Raw genomic sequence first — 22494 nt, 5'->3', positions numbered from 1 at the left:
AGGCTGGCCTCAAACTAGGAGAGAGTGGCCTGCCTCTGCCTTCTGAGTGCTGGGATTAAAGGTATGTGCCCCAACTGCTCAGCCTACTTTTTTAATCTTTTCACTGTGTGTGTGTGTGTGTGTGTGTGTGTGTGTGTGTGTGTGTGTGTGTTGTAATTGTGTAACTAAGACCAGAATCTCCTGCATGCTAAGCAGACCTCTACTACTGGGATTACGGATTACAGGCTTGCGCCACCACCCTCTTCAGTTTTTATTTTAACTGTTTTCATACATACTGAAACATTGTAAGACAAATATAATGAATATATTCCCTTTCTTAGATGTATCAAATATTAACCTGTTGTGTTTGTTCTTTATTAGTATGTGTACCTTTCTGTGAAACATTTTGAGACTGTACTACACGTGTCATTATTTTTTATTTTTATGCATACAGCTGTGCTCTCTGCATGTCCATCTGTGGACCATATGCATAGACACATGCATGTATGCCTGATGCCCCCTGAGACCAGAGAGAGCATTTAGATCTCCTAGAACTGCAGTTACAGACGGTTGTTAGACTTTATGTAGGTGCTGTGATCAGACCCCAGGGCCTCTCTAGGAGCAGCAGATGCTCTCAACGTGAGTCACCTCTGCGCCTCCATGCATAGATCACTGTTTACTATTTTAGTTCTGCTAAGAAAATAGGTGTTTATCTACAGAACAATAAAATCTTTTTGAGTAAGGAAATGAATTATAATCATAATACTACAGTGAATACATATTTAGGTTGCCTCAGTTATAGCAGGATGTACTTTATATCACTGTTTCTTTAAAACAGAATCCCAATTACAATTTGTTTACATTTGTTTGTCAGGTCTTGTTATTTTCCTTTGCAGTTTGTGATCAGTATCTTTTTTTTTTTTTTTTAAATCAGTGTCTCTTTATGTTCTCTACTGTTTTATAGTTTTCATAGGTCTTACACATCCTTTGACAGGGGATGTACGATCTCTTGGCGTCTGTCTAGTGAGGTGGCTTTGTGGGTAAAAGCCCGTGTCACTCTTGAAGAGCACTGGGTTCAGTTTTCAGGGTTTATGTGGCGGTTCTCACACCGCGTGTGGCCACATTCTCAGGGGCTCCAGCACCTCTTCTCACCTGTCATGGGCACCACACAGACTTGTAGGCAAAATGCTCATACACATAAACGATAAAATAAAAATGTTTAAATGTTCACTATTTCATATTTTTAGTTGTATATAGTTTAAATGTTTCCTTTTTCAAGGCTTTCTTGGTAGAGAATTTAGTTGAGATTTTTAAGTATTGAACTTTTGAAGAACTTGTTTATTTATTTAATGTATATAAATGTTGTATTTATATGTACACATGCATGCCAAAAGAGGGCATCCAATCCCATCACAAATGGTTGTGAGCCGCCATGTGGTTGCTGGGAATTGCACTCAGGACCTCTGGAAGAGCAGTCAGTGCTCTTAACCACTGAGCCGTCTCTCCAGCCCCAAATATTGAATGTTTACTTAATGACTTTGGTAAATGGTTATTTTTAGTAATGCTTCTTTTTGTTTTTATTTTTTGAGACAAGGTTTCTCCCTGTAGTGGTGGGTGTCTTAGAACTCACTCTATACGCCAGGCTGGCCTCCGACTCAGATCCACCTGCCTCTGACTCCCTGTGCATGTGCCAGCCATGCCCTGCTGATGTACAGCGGGTTGTTTTTTTAAGTTGTTTGTTTGTTTGTTTGTTTGTTTTTTCGAGACAGGGTTTCTCTGTGTAGCCTTGGCTGTTCTGGAACTCACTCTTAAGACCAGGCTGGCCTTGAACTCAGAAATCTGCCTGCCTCTGCCTCCCAAGTACTGGGATTACAGTCGTGCGGCAATTACCGCCCGGCTATTATTTTATTCTCTTAAGAATTTATCATTGTTATTGTCAGTATGATGACTTTCGTGAACTTCTTTTATACTTTCCAGTAGAATTTTTCTGGACTCTTTTAAAGAATTATTTTAGAAATTTCATTTTGGGTATGGGAGACGCCTGGGCTTCCATGGGATAGCCTCAGACAACTTGTAAAAGTGGCTCTCAGCTCTACCTCAGGGCTCAGAAACTCAAGGAGAGTATGTGGTGTGGCCGCAGGCTCCCTTACCTCACAGCTTGGTTTACAGGCCCTACTTCTCTCTCTCCCTCTCCCTCTCCCTCTCCCTCTCCCTCTCCCTCTCCGTCTCTCTCTGTGTCTGTGTATGTGTCTCTGTCTCTCTCTCTCTCTCTCACTCACTTCCTTCAGTTTAGAACACCTGCCTTCTCTTTTCCCCTTCATTTGAATTTCCGTTTGCTTTTGAAGAATTGTGGTGCGTGTGGTGAAAGGTCCAGGGCCCTAGTGAGAGCTTTCGTGACTGTGCTGTCCATCCTCCGAGTTCTCTGCAAACTAGAGTTCACATGACTCAACTTGATGAGCTTCTAGTTGCTTTGCTTGATGAAAAAGTGTGTACTTGTTGGTGCATTACATGGCAGAAGACCCCTTGCCGTTCCAGGGTTGCTGAGGAAGCCAGGTCACAGTGGTGCTCTTCACTAGGGATTGGCTTCCCTTGTGTATGTAGTTCTCTCTCCCTCGAGTTTTCAGCCTTGGTTTTAGATCCTATCTTGATACCACCTTACATAACTAGGTGTAGAGGTTGTTCAGTGGTTAAGAGCACTGACTGCTCTTCTAGGGGACCCAGGCTCAATTCCCAACACCCACATGGCGGCTCACAACTGTCTACACAGATATACCTGCAAGTAAAACACCAATGCACATACAATAAAAATAAATTAAGTAAACAAACCAAAAAACACTTGCTGCTGTACTAAAGGACCTGAGTTCAGTTCCAGCATCTGTGTCAGGTTGTATTCTCATGCCTGTTACTCCGGCTCCAGGAGCTCTGCTGCCTTCCTCTAGCCTCCAAAGGCACCCCGCACATGTGGTATGCATTCATAAAAACAAAGAAACACATGAAAGGAAAGAGGAACGTCAAGGTTTGTTTGCCCAGCTGTTACGTAGCATAACATTTACTGTTTAGTTCTACTTTGCCGACCTGAAGGCCAGGTAGTTTCTGGTTTATACAGTTTATAGTGTATTGTGGCTATAGAGGCATTTGTTTCTAGACTTGGGGTTACCAAGTAGAAATAGATGTATCACATCCTAAAATATTTTATGTTTCCTAAAACACATGATAAGGATTTTTCATGTATAGTAGGCAGTGAGTAGTTTTTGTTTTATTTTTAATAGAAAATTAGCTAAAGAAATCTCCAAGGCCTTTTTTTTTCTATTTAAGAACTGAAAGTGCAGACTGAATTTAATGTTAATTTTATTTCTTTTTTTCTTTTAAGGTAAATGAGAAAACAGGACAACTCATTCAGTATGACAAGTTTTACATACATGAAGTCCAAGAGCTGATCGACATACGGAATGACTATATCAACTGGGTCCAGCAGCAAGCCTACGGAGTGGTACGTCCCCTCGCCGCGTGATGGGGCCTGTGTGGCATTTGGGCAATACAGAAGGGACATTTTGGAAACAAGTATTTTCATAGCTTTTATTCCAAGAACATTATTTTAAAATAATGCGTCCCAGAGAAAGCTCTGTTTGTATGTAGATATTCCCCTGGCACCCAGCCAGCAGTGCCAGGTGTGCTTTTCTAGAGAAAAGGCAGGCGTGGCTTGGACTTTCAGCTCTTATGTCCCTTGAGGTTACTACCTCTTCTCTGCTGTTCAGAGTAGTGGATATCAGTTCTCTTAGACATGTTAGTAGATGTTTACTTTAAAACCAGGAGAGAGCCCTGGAACTATTTGTTCTGTGTTTTCATTTTATTTCAGATTGTTAATACATATTCATATATGGATGTACTTCTTTGCATATGACTAAAGGTCTTTAGCAACAAGTTAACAGATTTATTAATTTTAGTTATTTTAAAGTAACTTTAGTTACTTATGTAGCAGATACTTAATATCCTATGATAATCAAACAGTGGTACACACCTGTAGTCTCAGCACTCCAGCTGCTCAGGCAGTTTGTTCTGGGGCAGCCTGATGAGAAAAGTAAACCTTTTGTAGACAACCTGTCTTCTAACCAGGTCTTAATAGGATTTCTTTTTAGCAAGCAACTATTGCTCTGTGTTTGAATATTGGCTGGAATTTGGTAGTCTTCTCACCCAAACTCATCTTAGCACAAAGTCACGATGATATCAAACTGTATCTCATTAAGGAGCTATTTTTGGTATTAGCTGTTTCTTTTTTTTTTTTTTTTTTTTTTTTTTGAGACAGGGTTTCTCTGTATAGCCCTGCTGTTTTCTAATAAGAGGTAATAGAGGCCTATATTGGTTTCTTTTATTCCTCATTTCTCTCTGTCATATAGTTACTGTCTCTCCATTTATAAATGAACATGATACTGAGTGCATATTTTCAGGAAACTGGCTTCTTTTCCTTAACTTTCCTTTTTTTTCTTTTGTTTGTTTGTTTTTTGTTTTTAAAGACAGCCCTGGCTGGTCTGGAACCTACCATGTAGACCAGGCTAGCTTTGAACTCACAGAAACCACCTCCCTCTGCCTCCAGAGTTCTGGGATTAAAGACTTGTAGTACTCCATCGAATTCTTTGTTTTAAAGAGAGTTCATCAGACTTTGGTATTTCCATAGAACTCCTGATGTTCTTCTTCCTTTAAGAAATAAGATCCATATGTTCACTGTAGTCTTCATGCAGAGTTGGGTGTCATTTCCATAGTTAGTAAAGTTTTCGTGACTATCCTAAAGATACTCATACTATTCTGTAATAATATGGGCATTCATGTGTGAGCACAAATATGTGCATACAATTGCACATGTTTTATGTATATACACACAAACATATGATACTAGTTTAGCTCATGAGATCGGGAGTTAGTTTCTCTGAAGATAAATCCTTACTCTATCTAGGCTGGATTCAGTCTTGGAAAGCTTGTGCTTCAGTTCCTAGTGCTGGGATTACAGACCGGGTCACCTCTGCAGCTTGTCTATACCTGGTCTAGAGCTTGGTTAAGGGGCTGGAGAGATGGCTCAGAAGGCTAGAGTGCTGGCTGCTCTTCAGAGGACTTGAGTTTGCATCACCCATGTAGTGGCTGACAGCCACCTGTAACTCCATTCCCTAAAGATCCAATTTCCGTTTCTGCACCCAGACACTCACATACACATAATTTAAAAATAATAAAAATTTTAAAATGTCAAATACTTTTATTTTTTTATGAATTCTGGGTGCTTTGCCTATATGTATATATGTGCTGCATTTATGTACCTGATGCCTGCTGAGGTCAGAAGATGGTGTTGGACCCTCAGGAACTGGAGTTAGAGGTGGTTATAAGGGACCACCACATGGGTGCTGGGAATTGAACCTGGTTCTCGGGAAGAACCAGCTGTCTGTACTCTGACTCGCTGAGTCATCTCTCTTCCCCTTTTTCTCCCTCTCTTTTTCTTCCTTCTCATCCTTCCTTTCTCTTCCCTCCAGTGCCTTTCCTCCCTCCCTCCTTCCCGTACGCGCCAGTGAGCTGCCTCAACATGCAAAGGCACTTGCCACCAAGCCTGATGGCCTGATATTAAACCCCAGGACCCAGGTGGTGGAAGAAACTGACTCCTACAAGTTACCTTCTGATCTCCACACATATGCTGTGGTGTGAATGTACTGCCCCCCTACACACACAAATAATTGCAATAAATAAGTTATGATGACCTGCATATATGGTTGGATATATTTATAATACCAGCACTCAAGAAGTGGAGGCAAAATAATCAGAAGTACACTCTGCTGGTTCTATTTCAGAAAATAATTAGAAGTACACACTGCTGGTTCTGTTTCAGAAGAATAGAAAGGTCCATGCTGGGTTTATTATGTTTGCATTACATTAAAATTTGACTTAAATGGTTTTGTTGAGTTGAATGAGTTTCTTTTCCATCTTTGATGTTAAATATTTGTAGGTCATAAATCTTACTTATTTAGTATTGTGATGTGTGTCCTAGGGAATTAAATTGTATGTGCCCATTAAATAGTGGTTGAAACAGCAATCTGACATGTCAGTATCTGTCTAGACATAGACTGACATAGGGCCTGGTGTAATATCAGGATAGACCAGCATTAGTTAGGAGGACACACTGACATTTTAACAGGTAGGACATTCTTTTCAGTTGTCAAAAACATGTTAGAATTTAGCTACCTACGAAAATCAGAGGAAAACTACACAGGGCTTCCCTTATTTCTGATACCATATGCCAAGTTGGGAGGGGTATGCCTCACTCTGTCTTAAGGCTCTATCATTTGTTGTTAAGTTTTACAGAACTCAAAAAACTACTACATAGTTCTTTGTAGTTCATTATAGGCTAAGGATACAGATTAAAATTAGTCAGGTTAAGACAATAAGGAAGACTCTAGGAAAGGCATCAGTAGCAGCATACTTTTTTCCTCCATGGAAAAGTCATAAATGAGTACCTGGCATTGATGTTTGATAATGCTCAGGATTGCTAAGCAGTGAGGCTGAAACACTCAGTGTTTTTATTGGGTGTCAGTCATTTCCCACAAGGCAGCTAGCTATATTAATGTTGCATGTATGAGTGGTGTTCTGTGTGTGCATGTCTGTCTGTCTGCATGTGCACGTGCACACATGCGCAGGGGTCAGATCACAGCATCAGGATCTAAGTTACAGACAGTAGTGAGGGTCCATGTGGGTGCTCGGAACTGAATCCCGCTCCTCAGTCAGAGCAGTGTGTGTGCTTTACCTGGGCCGTCTCTCCAGCTCCGCTTCTGAACTTCCTGAAGGCAGAACTGATATTTGATGGCTGAAATCTGCATCATAAATGACATTATTTACCAGCTAAAGATCCTAGTCATTCCAAAGACTCAGAATAGCCCAGGGCAAATGCTGTATGTTTTGTAAAAAATAATTCTTCACCACAATAGCTACCAGGTGTACATTCAGTAGCATATTTCTGAAGATTGTAGTACTTTGAGTACTATGAGCATAAACATGGAGTATATGTGGAAACTTTCAGTAAGAGAGCAGGTAACTCAGTTGGTAGGGTGCCTGTCTAACATGTGAAGCTCTGGGTTTTATACTCGGCACCACAGGAAACTGGGCATACTGACATGTGTCTACAGTTCCAGGAAGTAGGAGGATCAGTTACAAGCCATCCTAAGCTACATACTGAGTTCAAAGCCAGCCTGAGATACATGGGACCTGCCTTAAAATAGTTTGTACCATATGTGGGCTGGGAGTGTAGATCACTCCTTTCAAGCATTTGCTTAGTAGATGCAAGGCCCTGAATTTAATCCCCAGATTGGGGGCAGGGCACATTTCTGTTATATTCTCTTAAGTTTTCATATCTTCATAAATCTGTTTTTACAAGTTAGCAACCTCTATGTTCTGTGTTGTGCTTTTTATTTTAATATTGTTTAAAAAACAAAACAAAACCCACTCATAGGTCTGGCAAGATAGCCCAGAGTTAGAGAAAAGAGCCAACTTGTATAGACCGGCTCCTGATTTCCATAGACACATCTGTGTTCTCTCTCACACAGTAACAATAATAAATGTAAAGAGACAGACTAAGCACGGGGATATGATACCTTTAATACAGCGCTGAGGCCGCAGGGCAGGCTGGTCTCTTGAGGTTGAGACTATCCTGGCCTCCCAGGACTATGCAATGAGACCCTGTTTCAAAAAAAAAAAAAAAAAAAAAGGAAGGAAGGAAGGAAAGAGAAAAGAATACAATTACTACAAGGTACCTTCCATCTTTCTGGTGACGTGTTCTATAATTTATGGCAGCGTTTCTCTCATTTTGCTTCTGGGTAATATCTAAAGATTTTCTACTTCATTGAGGTCAAGTCTGAGAAGTAATTTGTTCCATTTTCTAGGTAAAGAAACAGCCATCAGGATGTTTCAGGCTAAGAATTATTTTGCTATTCTACATAAATTCTGCAAGGGGAAAAACTCAGTTGCTTAGACCAGATCTCATTATATTCATACCTGATAGTTGATGATAGAGTACCCCAAAATCTCTACTTCATAGATAGAGATGTGGAAGGTGTTATGAGATGGTAATTTAATTAATTTATTTTCTACCTCAATAAGTCAATATTCAGATGTAGCAAAATACGTGACCTCTGTGTTGACTAGACCTAGACCACTAACACTGCTCTTTCCCTGTTGCTGCACTCTGCACTGCTGTCTTAGGATGCCAGCCATGGGTTAACTGAGGTAAGTCATACTGTCTCAGCGGCACGAAGGGTGTCAAGAGTCTAATTTGTCTTTAGTGTGAGTTTTTGTTTGTTTGATTTTTAATGTGCACACACACATACACCTTATTTTAAATAGGCATATTATATTGGTTTTAAAAGTTAAATCCATAGAAATTATCCTGTATACTATCAGGATATCCTGTATAATTCAGAAGAGTTTTCTGAATTAAAGCCTGTTGCTGGGTGTGATGGCATGTGTCTTTAATCCCAGCACTTGAGATGCAGAGGCAAGCAGATATCTGAATTTGAGGCCAGCCTGAGCTACATAGTGTGAGCTCAGACCAGTTGGGGATGCACAGTAAAACTCTGTCTTATGAAAAAAAAACAGCAACAACAATAAAACAATGATATTATTTAATATTACTCTTGATATGATACCTTCTAACAAGAGTTACTTTTTAATATTTGCTGTTCTTGTCTCTCAATATAAAATACAGTATGAATTGAGAAATAAATTTTCTTTTAAATTTTTATAAGTGCTTACCTAGTAGAGCAAAATATTATAGAAGTAAAATGACCTATCTTTTTTAAACTAATAATTAATACTCATTGTTCTTGTTCTGTGTGTTCCCATAATATATAAAGTTGTTGTACATTGACCTGAATTCAGTGGGCAGCCTCGGCTTTCCATTTCAGAACTAGCACATTGTTACTACTTTATGTTATGGCGCTTGGTGTTGTTTTGCTTAGTTCAAAAAAAACTAAATCTCAGTAAGCCAAAACTAATGAACACTAGTTAAATTGCATTATGTAGTTAACGTTTGTTTGCTTCCTCAGTAAGTGTCATGTAAAACTGAAAAGATAGAGCTGCTGTCAGACACAGCTCAGTGCTAGAGTTCTTGCTGTCACGCACAAGGCTCCATACACAACCCCCAGCAGTGTAAGACGTTATGTTGTGGGGAGGGGAATAAAAACACCATTTGAAAACATGGCTAGGACTCAAATGACTTGAAACATTGTTTGTACCTTCCCTGTAGGAGCTAAACCAGCATTTCTCAATCTGTGGATCAAAACTGACCCTGTTACAGAGTTGCCTAAAATCATTGGGAATATCTATATTACGATTCCTAACAGTAACAAAACTGTGGTTATGAAGTGGTTTAAAAAAAAAAAAAACATGAGGACCTGTATTAAAGGGTCGCAGCATTAGGAAGCCTGAAACCACTGAGCTAAACAGAGACCCACAGCGATGTTGTGTAGAAATGAAGATTGAGGGATATGGAGATGACTCAGTGGGTGAAGGTATCTGCCATTAGACCCACATGTTGGAAGGAGAGAACAGCTATTACAGACTGTCTCTGACCTCCATGTATACAGATTTATGGTGTGTATGCATGCAGAGAAACACAAAATAAAGACACTGAAATGGCTCAGCAGAGAAAGGCACCTGCTGTCAAACCTGACAACCCAGGTTCAGCCCCTAGGACCCACTTGAAAGAAACAGAAGATACCTGGGAATTACTATTTCAGTCTGTCTTTACGTTAAGTTCAGTTGTGCCACACACTGTTACCCCAGTGATGGTACAAACAAGAGTTTGAAACCAGCCTGGGATCAAAACACAAAGGGTTGGGGTTATAATTCAGAGGTTATACACTTACCTAACATTCACAAACCCTCGAGTTCCTTAGCAAGCTTCAGTTTGCAGTTTTATGGACTGGTTCATTCTAATGCCTTGTATAAAATGAATAAAAATCCTGCAGTCAAAAATGAATGATGTTTTTGAAAGTTTTTAACCAGTGAATGAACCAACAGTGCAGTGACCATCTTTACCAAAAATGACAGACTCCATACACCAGAGCCAGCTTGAACTGATAAGGTAATTTCTTTATTTCCAGTTGGCAGATATCCCTGTGACAATTTGTACATATCCATTTGTATTTGATGCCCAGGCAAAAACTACTCTGCTTCAGACAGACGCAGTCTTGCAGATGCAGGTAAGTGTGTGCAATGGTAACTTCATTTGGAGATGTTGTAAAAAACTGTCTCTGTGTTGGGTTTTTGGGTTTTGGTTTTCTTTCTTTCTCTCTTTTTTTTTTTTTCAGTATTTTAAACACTGGTGATAATATGTGGGGATGCCATTGTAGACTATTATTTGCATAACACCTTGTGTAGTTGTGAGAATTGCTACATGAGACATACAAACATGAAAGGTGCTTATTTGCAAGGAGCTGTAATAAAATTACAATAACAGACTTTATTTATGTTAAATCTTCAAAAATGATGAACCCTCTTTGTTATATAAGTCCATCTTTCCAAACAGTTTCATTGGGTTCACTATAAAAGGTTAGATTGCTTCAGAAGCCTGGCTTCACTCTGCCCTTTAATTACATATGTGAGAAAAGATGGCAGGAACCAGAGGTGAGATCAAAAGTTCAGTGTGGGAGTGGACACACTCCATCACTTAGATGGAAAGAGTTAGAAATTGCCCTGAGCCTGGCATGGTGAGCTTAATCGCAGCTCTGTGAGTTGAGAGGCCAGCCTGTTCTATAGAGTGAGGTCTAGAACAGCCAGGACTACAGACCGTATCTCAGAAAAGGAAGAAAGGGAGAGAGGCAAGGAGGGGAAATTACCTTCAGGTTGGTCATAGGTCATATATATTGATGGTGAGGGCTGGGGATGTTTTATGGGGAGGGATACATATATATGTATGTATGTATGCATGTATGCATATATGTATGTATATGATATCACAGTGAAACTCATAACTTGTATGTTAACTAGAATAAGTAAAATAGCTGGGCATGGTGATGCTTGCATGTGATCCCAGCCCCCATCCAGCAATTGGAAACCTGGGAAAGCATTTAATTAAAGACTTGCTCACAGTTGTAGAGGGTGAGTCACCTTGGCAGACAGCAGACAGGAGGGCCTGGAGAAGTCTCTCAGAGTTTATATCCTAATCTGCAGGCAGAAGTGGCGGGCTCCAGCCAGACCACACCTCGTAATCCTTCCTAACTAGTCCGCCACTGGGAACTAAATACACAGACACATGAGTGTGTGGGGTTATTCACATTCAAACCTTCACGCTCAGCTTCACAGCAAGGTTAGGTTAAATAAGACTGCCAAAAGTAAAATAAAGTTCTGACTTGTGTTTGTTTTCTAGATGGCCATTGACCAGGCCCACAGGCAGAATGTCTCCTCTCTTTTTCTCCCAGTGATTGAGTCTGTGAATCCTTGCTTAATTCTGGTTGTTCGCAGAGAGAATATTGTTGGAGATGCAATGGAAGTCCTCAGGAAAACTAAGAATATAGATTATAAAAAGCCACTCAAGGTAAGTAAGCACTTTGCATAAATTGAGGCTTCTATCTAAAAGCTGTTCTAGGTCGTGTGTGTGTGTGTGTGCGCGCGCGAGTGCGGTGTTTTTTAATTACAGACTTTATTCCTTATGTATGTTTGCTTACATGTATGTGCAGTATATCCATGCCAGAAGAGAGGGTTAGTTCCTATGTAATTATAGTTATAGGATGGTTATGAACAACCAACTGGGTACTGGGAAACAAACCTGGATCTTCTGCAAGAACAAGTGCTTCTAATCACTGAGTCATATAAGTTAGATATTTAGCTTTTGAAACTATAGGTTGCTGGGATTTATTAGCAGTGAACAGCTTGTTTACAGGTCTATTGAGATGTGCTCTAGGTTCTTCATTGTCTGTTCAGTGTTCACTTACCCTGTTTTAGGTTATATTTGTTGGAGAAGATGCTGTTGATGCAGGAGGTGTACGCAAAGAATTTTTCTTGCTCATCATGAGGGAATTGCTGGATCCTAAATATGGCATGTTTCGATATTATGAGGATTCCAGGCTCATTTGGTTTTCAGATAAGGTAATATGCCCATCTACAACAATTATTTCTTTATATTTTTGTTTCTAACATATTCTGGTCAGATGTCTACTTTATTACAACTTGAAATTAGGAACTTTTAGACTTGTCACAACGCAGCCTTGTGTTTTACACATTTCAAATTACAATAAATTGAGGAACAATCAGATTTAAAATAATGCTGAATTTTCCTTTTGAGTATTTCCATTTGGAAAACTGTGTGGTGATTGCTATATAGCCTCTCTTCTGGAGAGAATTCGTTTAGCATTAGAGATCACTGATGTCTTACAGTTCAGGTTAAGGGCCAGTAACTATAGTAGTGAGGCAGATCTTCCCACCACGTGCTCTGATACAGGAAGCCACCTGTTGGATAGGACTGCTTTGATATATGTGCATCAGAGACAGAGTTGATAGTAACTAAGATATCACCAGCTGCTCCTTTACAGAAAATGTTTGGGTTCTGTTTGTAAAAATTTCTGAGTCGCCTGTGTTATAAATTTATTAGATTTCTTTATGTGTATATTTAGTCTTTTTGAAGGCTGTCTTGTGTGGAATAGTAGCTATTGATGTTCATTGCTTAGGGTAATTCCTAAGGGCAACAAAATACTGAACTGTAATTATACTGTTCTGGGTACTTGTATAGAGAGATAAAGACCTCGGCCTTATTTGGTAGGCATCCAGCTCATGTTCAGTTGCCTGTTCTTGGGTAGACCAAGTGTTTGCTGGCGCCCTCCAGTGGCTGCAGCATGGCTCTCCTGTGTTCTGTTTAGTGTAGTTCTCTTCGCTGATGCTGGTCCATATTGTCCTGTCTATTGTGGGGCTTCAGGTGTTCTCACCTGGGATCTTGTCAGGCATCCTCAGCACTCTTGCAGTTCTGCAAAATGGTCAAGACTTTAAAAATACAGCCAAACAGTAATACCAATAGTATGATGTACAGGAAAATAAATACATTTTAAGTTACTGTGTAATTTCATCTTTAAGATATATCTGAGTGCTAGGCAGTGGTGGCGCACTCCTTTAATCCCAGCACTTGGGAGGCAGTAGCAGATGGATTTCTGAGTTCAAGGTCAGCCTGGTTTACAGAGTGAGTTCCAGGACAGCCAGGGCTACACAGAGAAACCCTGTCTTGGGAAAAAAAAACCAAAAACAAAAAACAAAAAAAAAACCCTCAAAACCAAAGATATAGCTAAGTAGAGATATAAAGCTAATGATGCTTGCTATCATTTGAAATAGATGAACTCTATTAATTTGATTATTGTGGTTAGTTTAGCAGTATGTACATGTTTAAGTCAAGGGAGTTTTTTTTAATTTGTTTTTTTTAGTGTAATTTAGTTTTATAAGTATATAAAATGTTTGCATAATTGTAAATCAGATTTTCAGAAGAAGACACGTTGGAAGCAGCCAAGCTGGGTGTCTTTCCGCCTTCCTCCTTATTTACACCTCCTTCTGGGTTTTCTTTTTTTGTTTTGTTTTATTTTACTTTATTTTTGAAATGGGGTCTCTCTATGTATCCCTGGCTGTTCTGGAACTCTGGACCAGACTCACCGTAAACTCAGACAGAGACCCCCTGCGTCTGCCAGTGTGTACCACCCCTGCCTGCCGAGTCCCTGATGATCGCTCTCACTTTAGCCTCCCTAGTTGAGGGGATCACAGGAGTGAACCACGTAACGAACTCAGTGAGACATGGTCTCACTGTCTCAAACAAAGGAGCCTGGCTGGAGCCAGGGTGAAGCAGACAGGGCTCCAGCTCACAGGTCCCTGCTTTGTCCTTGGCGCTGCAGTTAAAGGCATGCTCTAGCGGTCTTAGCCTCGATTCAAAAAAAATACTGTTTTAAAGGTGTTTATAGGTCAGTTGGTAATAAAACATGTGTCTTACAAGCATAAAGACTTGAATTTGATCCCCAACATCCATCCACTTAAAAAGCTTTGCGGAAGGATGGTTCAATGGTTAGGTAACACTGGCTGCTATTCCAGAGGTCCTGAGTTTAACTCCCACGTGGCCACTCAAAACTGTTGTAGTCCTGTAAGATCCAGGGCCCTCTTCTAGTGAGTAGATCTACATGCAGACATTCACCCATAAACATAAAATGAGTAAATATTTACACCTCCACCCTCTAAAAACCCAAAAGCTTGGGATAAGCAGGATAAATGTGACTCACGTGTAATCATAGCACTTGAGAGTTGAGTTGGAGAACAGCTTTAGCTATGTCTAAAATTCCTGTTTTAGGCCAGGCCCCACCTCAGAAGACGCACAAACAGCAGGGTTGTTTGTCCTGCACATGTGCACATATACATCCACAGACCAAGAACAAATTTTCTTTTTTAAGATTGTTTTTATTGGATGTTTTCTTTATTTACATTTCAAATGTTAGCCCCTTTCCTGGTTTCCTCCCCGGAAGCCCCCTATCCCATCAAATTTTCTTTTATGTATTTTGCTTTTGTGGTCTGTCAACCATCATCTCATTCCCACCCATCCTGGGTATCGAACTGAGAGCCACGCCCACTGTAGGCAAGCCTAACAGCCCACATTTACTATTTAACGACATGGAAGTGATTGTGTTTCTGAAGCCATATATGTGTCTGTAATCTTGATGGTCTGGGAACTGGCTATATAGACCATGCTATCCTTGAACTAGATCCTCCTGTCTCTGCCTCCCAAATACCACAACCCCTAAAACAGTAATATATCTTTTGTTTTAATTCAAGGCTGAGGGTGATGGGGCATCTCTTTAACTCCAGCGCTGAGGATGACAGTCAGGCAACCTGCTCCCGCTGATGGACAAGCTCATGAAAGGGAAGCACTGCATGGAGCGCACACGTGATGCTCATGCCAAGGAGACAGGGATAGGAATGAGCTTCTTTCTCATTGGTTGCCTTTCTGTGTGTTCAGTGTTTTCTCTACTATGGAGACTATGTTTTTGTACTAAAAATGAAGGTTTAGCTTGGAAGACAAGTCTTTCACTTTTTTCTTCTTTGTGTTTTAGACATTTGAAGACAGTGACTTGTTCCACTTAATTGGTGTTATCTGTGGATTAGCAATTTATAATTTTACTATTGTGGACCTTCATTTTCCTTTGGCTTTATATAAGAAACTACTGAAAAGGAAGCCATCCCTGGATGATCTGAAAGAGCTGATGCCAGATGTCGGGAGGTCAGTGGTTAGAAAGTGCTAAGGCCAGGAGGGGCTTGCGGCTGAGAGGAGAGGACTGCGCAGAAAGCTTTCCTTCGAGAAAGAACCGTGCTGCCCTGTTTGTGTTAACAATTTATGGAAATAAACACGGCTTTAGTAAAGCCCAGTGTGTGCTAACTCATGAACAGAACTGTCAATAACAATGTATGTTTCACTTGAAAGCACTGGTTTTGTTTTTGTTTGTTTTTTGTTTTTGCAGAAGCATGCAGCAATTGCTGGACTATCCAGAAGACGATATAGAGGAGACATTTTGTCTGAACTTTACGGTAAGATGAGCAGAAGGTTGGCCTCCTTGTCTAACAGCTGTGCTTTAGGATTTCTCTCTTCCATACAGGAAATACTTTTTGGTTTGTTTACTGAGACAGGGTTTCTCTGTATAGCCCTGAAGCCCGATAAATTGCTCTGTAGACCAGGTTGCCCTCAAACTCAAAGAGATCTGCCTACCTCTGCCACCAGTGCAGGCTTTTTTTTTTTTAATGTATATTAAAATGTATACTTTTAAATATATTAAAATTAAATATATTAAAATGTATATTTTATGGATATTTCATCTGCAGGGTTTTGTGGGCATAACATATCTTGGGATTGGCGTTACATACAGATGGTTGTTAGCTGTTGTGTGGGTACTGAGACTTGAAGCCAGGTCTACGGGGAGAGCAGCCAGTGCTTTTAATCAGAACCATCTCTGCAGTACCATGAATGGAATTCCTTTTTTTTTTTTTTTTTTTCTGTTTTTTGGATTTGTTTTTTTTTCGAGACAGGGTTTCTCTGTGTAGCCCTGGCTATCCTGGAACTCACTCTGTAGACCAGGCTGGCCTCGAACTCAGAAATCTGCCTGCCTCTGCCTCCCAGAGTGCTGGGATTACAGGTGTGCGCCACCACCACCACCACGGCCCAGCTCATGGATGGAATTCTTAACCCTACAGTTAATATTTACTGAGCTTTTACTCTGTGCCAGCCATAATACATGCATTATTTCATTTTATCCTCACTGATCCAGTGAGATTGTTGAAATAGTTGCGTGTTGGTTGCTTGTGCCTTCAGTAGTTAGGTAAGATGAGAACTTAATTCAGGAGATGCACTCAGGGACTCGTTCTGAGCCTGTGGCTATAGGGATGATCAGGGATGGGAAGAATATCAGAGACACCATTACTCATGAACATAGACTGCCTGATAGGATAGATGGGTTTCTCCAGATTCTCTGCTCACGGACATCCATGCTTGCTCGTCACTGCTATATTTCCACCACGCATCTGGGAATTGAACCCATGCTGTCAGGCTTGCACAAGCCAGCACTTTATCCACTGAGTCTTCTTGCCAGACCTCTTAGGTCATTGTAAGATTGGGATGGGTCCGGTGTATTTGTAAGGAAATTCAGTGCCTATTTAAGAGGAAGTAAAATTAGTGCATTAATATTATTTTTTTCATCATAAGGGAAATCTTACTGGGGGCTGCAAGGGAAGAGCACTCACTGCTCTTACAGAGGACAGAGTTCAGTTAGTGGCAGCACTCCATTTGGGAGCTCACAATGGCCATCAATTTAGGTCCATGGTATGATGCCTCTGGCCTCCACAAGCCCTGCGCTTTGATACACATTTGCACACACAGACCTAGGCACCTCAGCTGATGGCTTCCAGTGCAGGGAGAGTCAGTGTTCTTTACAGCTGTGATTCCTGGTGTGTTTGCACAGCCAGGAGCCGAACTCCACGGTGGATGGCGCCATCCACGCACTGCAGGGCTTTATGCTTGGGTGTTGTGTGACACACCAAAGCCCAGCTTGGTAAACCAGAGAGACTGGGGTTGCCTACAGGAATATGTACAGGGAATTACTTACAGGAACAGAAATGACAGATGCATAACCAAGACCCACCCCAACATGGGTGACAGGTCACAGAAGCTGGGAACCTGGAGCACACTGCACTGCACTGCACTGCCTGTAGGAGTGTCCTTTCCAAGTGACTCAGGTCTAAATGTCCTCCAGGCAGCTGCTCTCACAGTCTTCTTTGCAGCTTAGCTTCCTGCCCTCTGAGAGGGACTCTGTGTTATTACTTACTCTGGCAGGGAGGGGCCCAGTATGGGAGGTAGGAATGGGTTTACGAGGAAGTTAATTTTAAAAAAATTAATTAACCAGGCTGGAGAGATGGCTCAGCAGTTAAGAGCACTGGCCACTCTTCCAGAGGTCCTGAGTTCAATTCCCAGCAACCACATAGTGGCTCACAACCATCTGTAATGGGATCTGATGCCCTCTTCTGGTGCGTCTGAAGGCAGCTGCAATGTACTCATATAAATAAAAAAAAAAAAAAAACCTCAAAAGAGTTAATTAACCATTAAACAATAAGTTAGTAGCTAGGCCTAGTGATGTGTACTTTTTTTTTAACCCCAGCACTCCCAAGGCAAAGGCAAGTAAATCTCTTGAGTTTAAGGCCAGCCTGATCTACAAAGCAAGACCCTGTTTTGAAAAGGCAGAGGGGGAAGGAAGACTGTGTGTGTGTGTGTGTGTGTGTGTGTGTGTGTGTGTGTGTGGGTGTGGTGGCGGCAGTGGCTAGTGAAGCATTTCTTCCTACTGCTGTATTGTAGAGACCACACTGACTGGCTTGCCTTGCCTACACGATGCATGTGGAAGCTAGCGACACTGGATGTCTTCTTTATTTGCTTTCTTTCCGAGGGTGGTCCCTCACTGGAGCTGGAGCTCATTGCCTTTGCTGGACTGGCTGGCCATAGCGCCACAGTGCCGGCCTTGCTTGGCATTGAGGGTCCAGCTCAGTTTCACAGGCTTGCAGGCACGCACTCCACCCACTGGGCCCTTTCTCCAGCTTCTGTAATTTGGCTTTCTTTCCAGCTTATTTGTCTGTTGATATCATTCTGTCATACAACCTCTGTCATACTCTGCTGGGTTTTTAGAGCCACTTGCCATGTACTTTCAGAACTTTTGTGGAGTTGATGTGTGTGGGGAGGGATGGTAGGTTTGTTGATTCCTGGGTAGTGTACTATTGTGTCCTTAGTCTCTCCTCCTTCATGACTAAAGGAAAGGGTATGTTCGTACTCAGCAGCCCAGTCCCACCTTAGTACTATGTGGATACAAAAAACAGCAGACTAGTAAGAGAAATAAAAGGTTTTAGTAAACCAAATTAATGTGTATCAAATCAGCAAGACAGAAGCACACGAGAAGTGTGCTCATGTGGGGGAAGTGCAGGGCTGGGGCAGGTGGGACGGCCTGTTAGCTCTACTTGGTCCTCAAGACAGCATCCTTTCTACTATGTCCTGAGGAAGGCTTAAGTGCCTGCACTTAGCTAACCAGTTACTGGTAATGTATCCCTGGATGCTGTGGGTGTCAGACAACTAGAAAAGTCCTGCAGCTCTAATGATCTGTGAGTGGGCTCTTGGTAGCATAATTTTGACTCATATTTCTTAGTTTATATATTTAATGAGAGAAGATGTTACTTTTTTAAATTTCTAGATCACAGTTGAAAACTTCGGTGCAACAGAAGTGAAAGAGCTGGTTCTGAATGGTGCAGACACCGCTGTTAACAAACAGAATCGGTAAGTGGATTGCACTGGACTCTGAAGAAGTGATGAGGGTTAGTAGGCATTTTCTAATATTACTTAAAATGCCACAACTTAAAGCACTATTGTACGTTTGTGTATGGTAGTGCACTTCAGGAGGCTAAGGCAGCTGGTGTCTCTGATCCAGCTAGGATTGTGTAATGATGCCCTGTCTCATAGTTCAAACACCATACATAACATTTGAACACTGAATGGGAAAGTAATATGCCTTTGCTCGTGAAATCACCTTTAAGGTATAAGGACCAAAACGAACAAGATAGATGAGAAATGAGAAGAAACAACAGCAGACATGGTTTGAAAGGAAATGACAGCCACTGATTAGCAAATCAGAGAAGGAAATGCAAGATGGACTGGAATACACAAGACACCAGTTTATGTTACAGAACAGCAGTTCAGATGCTGAGTTAAAACTCAGTCTTAGAAAGTGCTAACTAAGGGAGCCAGGCAGTAACGATGCACACCTTTAATCCCAGCACTCAGAAAGCAGAAGCAGTCTGGTTTGAGGCCAGCCTGGTCTATGAGAGACCCTGGGGTTTTTGTTGTTGTGTATAAGGCGCTTGGGATTATTTCTAGGCTGTTTCTAATGTAAAATATCTTCAGAGTAAGGCAATTGGCTATCAGATAATTTCAAAGCATTCTCAGATCATCAAAAAATACTCAGTTCAGCAGCCAGCCTGCTGTAACTACTGGGCCAGGAGGATGGAAGTTAGAGTCCTGGGTCAGCTCTGACCTACTCAGAGTAAGTAGATTTTCATCTCTGTTTTCAAGGAATCTACACAATACCTAAGAAATACGTATTAAGAATTCTTGTTTGTTTTATTTTTGTTTTGGTCAAGACAGGGTTTCTCTGTGTATCCCTGGCTGTCCTGGAACTCACTCTGTAGACCAAGCTGGCCTCAATCTCAGAAATCCACTCGCCTCTACCTCCCCAAGGGCTGGGATTAAAGGCGTGCACCACCACCACCACCAGGCAAGCATTCTTTCAGGATCATCTTTAAGATGTTTTTGTTTGCTTGTTGGGTTTGGTTTGGTTTTGATTTTTATGTTTTTATTTTTTGACGCGTATCCACATAGCCCTGGCTGGCCTGGAATTCAGAGCTCCGCCTGCCTGTCTCCAGAGTTTGGTTTTTTATTTTTAATGAACAGGCTTTGGTGCAGTTTGGGATTGGTTTCATTTTACCCATAATGATAAACTCTACTCATGTTTCTGAGTTTAGTTGAAAGTAGCAAGAAGTGAAGGAGCAAAAATGTAATTATACGTATTGGATATTCTCCATAAATGGTGCATGTGACTTGTGCTGTGCTCTTACTTCTAGGCAGGAGTTTGTTGATGCCTATGTGGATTACATTTTCAACAAATCAGTGGCATCTTTATTTGATGCTTTCCATGCGGGCTTTCATAAGGTCTGTGGAGGAAAAGTTCTTCTGCTCTTCCAGCCTAATGAATTGCAAGCAATGGTTATTGGGAATACAAATTATGATTGGAAAGAACTGGAGAAGGTAAGGAAAAGCCAATCCTGTCAAGAGTGGAAAAGCAAGACCACTATGGTGGCACTGCTGAGGTTGGGAAACCTATAGGAACCCTACCCCAAGGTCAGGCCCACCCTGGTGGGAGAAGACTACAAAAGGAAAAGACTTGTTGCTCTTATCAGCCCAGAGATGGTATTACCCACAATGGGCCCTCCCCCATTGATCAATAGTTGAGAAAATGCCCCTCAGATGGATCTCATGGAGGCACTTCCTTACCTGAAGCTCCTTTCTCTGTGATAACTGCAGCCTGTGTCAAGCTGACACATAGAACCAGCCAGTGTACTTTCAGTAAATTCTTACTTACAAAGATGTTTGTTCTTCGCTTTCTGGGGAGTCAGTATCTTCAAATTGCAATAGTTCCTACTCTTAAACTAGGTCTATGGAATACTCCTTAATGCTAAGAAAATGTATTATTTTTAGAATACAGAATACAAAGGAGAGTATTGGGCAGAACATCCCACGATAAAAATTTTTTGGGAAGTGTTTCATGAATTACCACTAGAAAAGAAGAAACAATTTCTGTGTAAGTATATTCTAACTAACTGTATATTCTGAGACAAGAATCTAAAGTATTAGCTTAGTCTTCATTATTAAGATTTTTATTTACATATTCAATGTATAATGTATACAGGTGTCCTGGAAGGCCAGAAGGGTGTGTCAGATCCTCTCAAGTTTTTAGAGCTTTATCTATAGAAGTGAAGTCCATGCAACTCAATGCCTGAGATGCTGTTTCAAAGAAACAGTATTGGAGGACTAGAGAGTACTGGAAACATAGCTTAGCAAGTGAAGCCGGACTTCAGGTTTGGTAGGAGAGAACTTCAGAAAGTTGTTCTGGCTTAACCAGTTTTCTAAATGGCTCTCCCAAATGCATTTGTCATTGTTCATCAAGAATTTATTGAATACTTACTACATTTAAAATAATGAATGCAAAGCTAGACTGTGGTCACTGTGTTGTCTAAATCGTTTTCCTTGGCAGTATTTTTGACAGGTAGTGATCGAATTCCCATTCTTGGTATGAAGAGTCTGAAACTAGTCATCCAGTCAACAGGAGGTGGTGAGAGCTATCTCCCGGTTTCCCATACCTGTTTTAATCTTCTAGATCTCCCAAAATATACAGAGAAAGAAACCCTACGGTGTAAACTGATCCAAGCTATTGATCACAATGAAGGCTTCAGTTTAATATGACCTTGAAGTTCTGACTTTTCTGTTTAGTGCAAAGGCACCAAACCACTCGTGTTTTTCTTGCACAGTGAGAGTTACTTCTGTAATTCTTACTTACAAATTGTTCACTACTGTACTGATGAAAGCCAAAAATTAAAAACTGAACATTAATACTAAACTGTACAGAACCATGAATTGTCCTCAGCCTCATAAACATACAAGTATTGTGAATACATTAAAGTTTTACTAACAGGAATTTTAAGAGTTTGCATATTTCAGAAATGACCTGTGGGTGCATGGAAATGTTGCATAATGTTTCTTCAATCACTGGGTAAAGAAAACTATGGCCTGCCGATAGTCATTTGATTATTTTTCCATTTTGTAAATAAAAATTTTGTAATAAAATAGTGACATTCAGATACCAGTAGTTTCTATGGTTGTAATTGAACTGAGTTTTAAGGGTTAAAAAATTAGAATCTGTAAGTCAGACTGAATTTAATCTATAAAAGCATGGTAGAAACAGTCTTTTGCTACAATAAATGTCCATGCAGACCTAAATTGTTACTTAACTTGTAGCTATATCTTCTTCTGAGTCCTGAGATATGCTGGCTGGTGAGGTGGTCAGAACCCGCTGACAAATAAAAAGTGGCCACTGTGAGAAACAATCACAAGTTACAGCTTAAGCTACTGATGCTGCAGTATTAATTTTTCAGTGCTTAGAAAACCTTATGGCACTGTTGCTTAGTTATCTCACATTAATAAATGTGAAACTAAGGTGATGTGGTGCAACCATAATAAAAATGCCATAAAAAGCTTAAAATACTTCCATAGGTGGTTTGTCTAGATGCAGATGCTGCAGTAACTGCTCAACAGTCTCTAAACTTTTGTAAATCTGAATCCATCTCATTTTGCAGCCAACACTATTCTGAATTGTTGAGGTGAAGTTGAGCTATTCACTAAAT

At 40.8% G+C, this 22494-nt stretch overlaps 1 protein-coding gene across 5 annotated transcripts in view; it reads left to right on the top strand.

Moving 5' to 3' along the window:
- Herc4 (HECT and RLD domain containing E3 ubiquitin protein ligase 4) overlaps positions 1-21951 on the top strand; it is a 70930-nt gene extending 48979 nt beyond the window's left edge. For 3 of the 5 annotated variants that reach the window (XM_052164509.1, XM_052164511.1, XM_052164512.1), the window contains 11 exons: positions 3350-3469; positions 8206-8229; positions 10107-10205; positions 11372-11539; positions 11947-12090; positions 15072-15238; positions 15477-15543; positions 18735-18817; positions 20158-20341; positions 20792-20894; positions 21348-21951. In XM_052164509.1, coding sequence (XP_052020469.1) covers positions 3350-3469; positions 8206-8229; positions 10107-10205; positions 11372-11539; positions 11947-12090; positions 15072-15238; positions 15477-15543; positions 18735-18817; positions 20158-20341; positions 20792-20894; positions 21348-21556 — 1368 coding nt within the window. In that variant the 3' untranslated portion in view covers positions 21557-21951. The remainder of the gene's footprint in view (positions 1-3349; positions 3470-8205; positions 8230-10106; positions 10206-11371; positions 11540-11946; positions 12091-15071; positions 15239-15476; positions 15544-18734; positions 18818-20157; positions 20342-20791; positions 20895-21347) is intronic. The other 2 variants (XM_052164510.1, XM_052164513.1) reach the window with 1 other exon arrangement.
- The last annotated feature ends 543 nt before the right edge of the window (positions 21952-22494 follow it).

This window comes from Apodemus sylvaticus, chromosome 19, assembly GCF_947179515.1.
Source record: "Apodemus sylvaticus chromosome 19, mApoSyl1.1, whole genome shotgun sequence".
Classification (NCBI taxonomy): domain Eukaryota; kingdom Metazoa; phylum Chordata; class Mammalia; order Rodentia; family Muridae; genus Apodemus; species Apodemus sylvaticus.
The sequence above is the reverse complement of the archived record's forward strand: the minus strand, read 5'-3'. Positions and strand labels throughout refer to the sequence as shown.